The sequence below is a fragment of the Lytechinus pictus genome, chromosome 2 (assembly GCF_037042905.1).
Source record: "Lytechinus pictus isolate F3 Inbred chromosome 2, Lp3.0, whole genome shotgun sequence".
In the NCBI taxonomy this organism is placed as follows: domain Eukaryota; kingdom Metazoa; phylum Echinodermata; class Echinoidea; order Temnopleuroida; family Toxopneustidae; genus Lytechinus; species Lytechinus pictus.
In genome coordinates this window covers 20,232,599-20,238,799 of record NC_087246.1, presented here as the reverse complement: position 1 = coordinate 20,238,799, position 6,201 = coordinate 20,232,599, and the positions used below count along the sequence as shown (strand labels likewise).

Below are 6,201 nucleotides of genomic sequence, written 5' to 3'. Positions count from 1 at the left end.
CTGACAAGGTTACGTCAATGATAAATGTGAACATGACTGATTGTGTAATAACGTCCAGTATAGAAGGGTATTTTAAAACAACAATGGATGAAAACCCAAGCCTTAAGAACGAATAAAATTTATTTTGATCTAATGATCCATTATTGTTTTAAGTCACGATGCCCGAATGTTTCATATAAATGTAAATTACTTATACAGCACGTCCGAGCTAAATGGCTACACGCTGAAAAAAAAACGCGGTGGCACTAATTGATTTCAATAGTAAAATAAACTAACAGAGTGACCAAAATAGGCCTATATATTTCTCATTCTGCAAATTTTATTTCATGACCCAAAAATTACGAGAACACGTGAAGTATTTTTAATAAGATTTATTAACAATCGATATTTACATGTCCATATAAATTATATACAAAATATACATGTAATGGGTATAATTGCTAAGCAATGATGTTTTTTTTTTACTGTAAGAAGATGTAAAATATTAAACGAAGGTCATATTTACCCCCAGATAGCCAGTTGCTCTTCAAGTTAAAACAATCATAGTCTTATTCTAGAAATATTTTGAATTTATTGTTATTGTTGTTTGGTATCATCTCTGAATCTCCTTCCATTCCTTGGCTGTATGAAATAAATTGACCTTTTCATAATATTTTGCATGAGACTCCGTATTTCAATATTGTCATATATTTTGCCTTAAAGTCATTATTGTTTCACGACACCATTAAAATTGAATTTGTCCTTTTCCCTTTTGTTTCTTTAATAAAGAATTTCCTACATAATGCTCTTTTAATTACCACAAGCTAGTATAGTAATACCAGATGTCACAGCATTCTATTTTATTTCATTTTCATACAATGACCAAATAAACTTTCCGTGTGGAGTAGATTTATTTTATATCACCCGTCTTCTACGATTCAAACTTCGCATTTTGTGTACTACATACAGTGAGCAAAACTACAGCTGGCAATAATTTTCCTCAATACAAAATTTACGTTCGTTCCAAAATGAAAATGAAAAACAAGGGGAAACCCCCAAAGCTTAAAAAAAGTCCCTTTATGCCCACGGGCATACTATATATCCAGGTGTACCTAATGGAAACGCTCATCATTTTTGTGTTCATTTTAATTCGCGGTTGCAGCCTTCTGTCTTCGCGGTTGACGCGGTTGAATATGTAGTTGATTTCGGTCGGTCTACTTCCCGCTTGTCCCCGAATATTTATATACGTTTACTTAGTAGTTGGCATAGTTGTTCCCCTTTTCTTCTCCGAATGCAACTTGACACATTTGAGTATAATATATTTATTTATAGTCCATGGCAGATTTTCGATGTTGTAATCATGGGAGATCTCTCAGTGAGAATAACATCGAATGGAACTGGATTCCTGGTCAACCCTCCGTGCGATTTGAGAGAGAGCGAATCAGGACCGCTGGATCCAGACATGTTGTATGTGTGCAGGAGATGGGTAAGGAAGACATAGCGTTCTGCTCGCGCCATTTGGTCACCAATGCACGTCCGCCGACCTGAAACGATAGCATAGATACAAGGAGAAAATTTTAATGACAAACAACACCAGATTATGTTGAAGTGAACAGAACACATCGTATTTAAGGCTCTCATACATCAATAATTTCCTGGACCTTGGTCTGTATAAGTCGCAACAACAATAATGATATTAGACCAATCCAAGCTTTTACTTGATTGTTATTTGAATGATGTGACTGCAACGTAACGGATAATAAAAGCATTGAAAATAATTTCTTTCTTTTAATGCCCATGTAAAAATTTAAATACCAAATATGACCTTAAAGGGTAACTAGGAAGGATCGGGACACTGTGACCCATTGGGTGTTTTATAAAGCTGTTCGTAGGTTACGAGCGACTTTACAAACAACTGGTGATCATTTTGTAAGTGCTAAATCAAAACCAATAAATTAGAATTAGGCGTAAATTATTATTTCCCACTAGAAAAGATAGTTCGTAAAGTCTCTCGTAACTTACGAACAGCTTTATGAAGCACCCATCTGGACTGGATTCGGTGTGACACCAACGAAATTGAATACAAAAGAAAGGATAGAATGTCATTGGAAATAACGCAATAGATTTGATGAATATGGAGTCAGTCTTCCCTTTGTGACTTTGGCATAAAACATACACCACTCGGAAACCCGAGCAATTATTTTAGAAGGAGGTACATCAGATAGGATTGTTTCTTAGAACTCACCGATTCCAAATTGAGAGTGGACTCGTTCGATCATATCGTAACGAAGAGTACCGTCTTCCCTCAGATACCGGGACGGTCTGAATTTTTCAGGTTCTGGAAAGGTCTTGGCGTCCATCAGAACTGACAGGATGTTTGAAACAACAACGGTGCCCTTAGGAATGAAGAATCCTTTGAACTCGGTGTCTCTAACGGCGGCATGGGGTACAGCTATATAGTGAAATGACCAAAAAAGGTAAGTCAAAGACTTTCTCTCTCTCTCTTCTGCTCATATTAAAATACAAATGAAATAATAATATTTTGCGAAGGTGCTGATTAAAGTCGATTAAAAAGTAGTAGTAGTCTGTGAATTTGTTCCAGGTAGACCAACTGTCGAATGTCTTAAACGTTGGACAATGGTGTCAATGAATTGGTTTGATGATCAAGTCGCATCGAAATGCAATTCAACAAATGTTTTCTAAAAATATGGTAAAGCTGTTTTTAAGCATGTGTATCAGCATTAAATACCTTTTGAATCTGTAATCAATTTCAACATTAAGGATAACGACATTCAGAATACAGTTCCCTCCTAAATAAAAACGGAACAATAGCAAAGCAACTGAAAGGATTCCTTTGGGCTCAATCAAACGAAAGACGAAAGTCTCTCTCTCTTTCTTTTTTTTTTTTTTTTTTTTTGGGGGGGGGGGCTGCTATACAACCTCATTTTGTGGAGGACATGAAAGTTCTGTACATGTGTTTTCGGAATTTTTCAGTTTTCGGAACTGAAGTGGCTACCCTGGGTATATATACCGTTATTATTCGTATTAATAATTCTCGACTTGTACAGATAAGATGTTGCTTTGTGATTGAATTCATAACACATTCAATTCATGCTTCTATTCGATTTTATCAAGAAACTTTATAACTTCATAACATTATAATTATAATAATAATTAACAATATTTGTAAAGCACTTGTCACATAACATGTCTCTAACCAATGAAAAATCGAATTGTTCTTCCCGACTAATAGGGACTTTTGGATTTACACGTTCACACGTGGACGTACCGCTGAATTAATACGTCATACAAAAAACAGTGAAGCGCAGTCAATTAGTGTACGTGCAAATCGAAAAGTCCCTGATATTAAGAAGCCTTTTCCCCAAACTTACCGAAGGGTCCTCCCACACCAAAGCGCATACCCTCTACCAAGAAGGCTTCGGTGTATGGTAGGTTTTTCCTATCAGAGAGTGTAGGTAAACGATCTCGACCAACAACTCTGTCAAGTTCTTCCTGGACTCGCCGTTGCTCCTTTTCAAACTTGGCAGCACATAGTAGAAGCCATTGTGTTGAATTACCTGTGGATGACAGAGTGTTTGTGCAATAATTGAATAGTATTAATGTTTGTGCATAATAATTCCCGTTGTACAAAAAGTAATTTTAAGGCTAGATTGTAATGGCATGTGTCAAAGAAGATCTAGCATTAAGAATACTTTCGAGAAACTAACAATATTGTACCTGAATATTATAATAGTTTCTATACTTTCTAATAGTTTTGTTTGAATCAAACTTCCAATGAAATCTAAATTATATTATCAAAAATGCTGCCATAGATTAATAATCGGCTGCTTCGCTTCATCTATTGATTATAATCATATTCAATAAATCTGTACCACATTAATGCACAAAGCCTCGGTTGATCCAGTTGATTGCTCCACACTTGGTAACGTTCAAACTTTCTCAGCAGAAATGTTTCCATATAACGTACTCAATAGTGTGCAATTGTAACAAAAACTTATCAATGAAATTGCATCTACTCACTGGTTGTGTCTGTTCCTGCTGCGAACATATCTGCTATGAAATGTAGGAGCATTCTGTCGCTGAAACCTGTTGTGTCGCTCTCTGCACCCTCATCTCTCTTCTTTTTAATCTCATGCAGGAATGCATCTATAAGGTCTCTTGTCTTTGATGAATCGTAGGTGCGTTTGTGACCTTCACGCTCCTTGACGAACAACCCAGACTCGAGTTCCCGGACCCGTTGGTCAAATGAGCTGTACCCACTGAAAGGAACATACTTCATGAAGTCCAGGTAGTTTGTGACGCCCGCTACGTCAGCAAAGTGGAAAATATCATCCAATGCGGCTAGGAACTGCTGAAATGTCCTCTCAGAGTAAGAGAAACGACTGCCGAATGTCATGGAACTGATAATATTGCACGCTGCCATGTCGATGAAAGGCTTCAGGTTAAAGGCCACGTGTTTTTTGGAGTAAGCGTGGAGGAGGTGCTTCGATTCTCGCATCAGGAATTCTTCAAAAACACTGTCAGGTTTGCCAACACCAAAGTGGCGGAAAGCCTTGACAGCAAAACGCCTTTGCTCTTTCCAATGGTTGTCGTAGTAGCAGGTTGCAATCCCTGCAAAATGAAGCAGGTTGTATGTTATAGATATTTTACAGTTATGATTTAACGGAAATTAAGCAGCGATATTTTTTTGTCAACAGAGAACAAAATAGTTGGCTGGAAGTTTTCCAACATAACACCCACGACTAAGAATGCATGACGAGTCAAACTGGATGTGTTTTCTATGCTGCAGTAGTGAATCAGTTGGACGTCTACACTGTTTGGCTGTTTGTATAATGAATGGACCATTTATTTAAAAATGAATAACGCTGTAAATAAAATAAACGAAGGCACGATACAAAAATAGGATATTATCTTAACTGTGACCCAATTGGGTTGTTAGGACTATTATAAGCATCGAAATATATATGATAACTTACCGTGGCCTTTTGTGTAAACTTCAAACATGGATATTCGCGGTCTGTCACTGAACGCATCATCCTTCCTGCTAAATGCTTCCTTGATCGTCTCGTAGTCGTTGAGGAAAACGGCCAGATGACTCCCGAGACGGCCACAGAACACCGAACCGTACTGCTTAGACATATCCCAGACGCTCTGTGCCGGATTATCCGGGTCCAGGTAGGGCAACATTCCCAGGATTGGCCATCCCATCGGACCAGGAGGTAGTTTTCCTCGACGTCTGCTTCTTCCACGGAATATCATGGCCAAGAGAAGGCTGATGAGGGCGAGGACGTACGTCGTGTGCCGTCTGTTTCCCGCCAACCGTAGAAGAAATTCAATAGTTGATTTCACTGTCTTTGGGGAAGCTGCCCCGTATTTCTTCATGATAACATTCAACATAGTGATATAATATAAGTTGACCTAAGCAATATTAATGCCGATGAAATAGGCTTTCCGTTGCTGGTTATAAGGAGATCTAAACGTTACCTGTCTTATATGGTGATAAAGTTTTAATTCGCTTTTGTCGGGAAAATATGTTTCTTAGAGACTTAGACTAGATGATGTTTAACCAAGTAGCAAGAATAGTTTGGCGCAACATAGTCATCGAACCCAGAGAAAACTCTGTCGTGTGTCTGTCAGAAATGTCATTAATTGTATATCTCACATCGGTACTGGGGAATTTATATACGTGGAAGTAATCTTGAATATCCTGGGTTTATCTGTGTGTGTTTGTGTTTTAAAAAGGAAACTCAGTACTGGTATAATCCTTTAAGCAAATCGACGAATGCCAAATGCGGTTTTAATAATTTGGGTAAGCGAGCAGAGATAACCAAATTATTTTTAGTTCTGTTGAGCAAATAGTTTGGTCTAAAAATATGACAGTTTGATTATCTGCTTAAAGAGTTGCCGTTTTACTTGGATAAGGAGTGATTAGTAATACCAAACAGGTATAGATTCAAGTATCGAATGGAATTCACGTAAGTATTACATGAAACGAGATGATCTATTTTTTTATTTTATCGGGAATTCATCCTGTTTTGATGACTGCGACTGGGAATTTTATTCCGTTTATCGTTGAAATAACGTAAATATAAGCCTTGCCGTTGGAATTAGTTATCAAAGATGGGTTTAATATGACTCAAGATGTGTAAATCAATATTTATCATCGTGCGTCCCAGAAATAAAATGAAAACCGGGATTCCA

At 37.4% G+C, this 6,201-nt stretch overlaps 1 protein-coding gene across 1 annotated transcript; it reads right to left on the bottom strand.

Moving 5' to 3' along the window:
- Positions 1-356: 356 nt before the first annotated feature.
- LOC129254598 (cytochrome P450 2J4-like) lies at positions 357-5,718 on the bottom strand. Its single transcript, XM_054893100.2, has 5 exons — positions 4,977-5,718; positions 4,021-4,611; positions 3,372-3,557; positions 2,225-2,431; positions 357-1,523 (listed from the first exon to the last, which is right to left on the bottom strand). Exons 1-5 carry the CDS (start codon positions 5,395-5,397, stop codon positions 1,306-1,308), a joined length of 1,623 nt encoding a protein of 540 aa, XP_054749075.2. The 5' UTR covers positions 5,398-5,718; the 3' UTR covers positions 357-1,305.
- Between the last annotated feature and the right edge of the window lie 483 nt (positions 5,719-6,201).

Coding starts and splice junctions, on each gene's coding strand:
- LOC129254598 (XM_054893100.2), bottom strand. CDS start 5,397: ATGTTGAATGTTATCATGAAGAAATACGGGGCAGCTTCCCCAAAGACA. Junction 3,558..4,020: donor AGCAGGAACAGACACAACCA/GTGAGTAGATGC, acceptor TGTCATCCACAG/GTAATTCAACACAATGGCTT. Junction 2,432..3,371: donor TGGTGTGGGAGGACCCTTCG/GTAAGTTTGGGG, acceptor TTCACTATATAG/CTGTACCCCATGCCGCCGTT.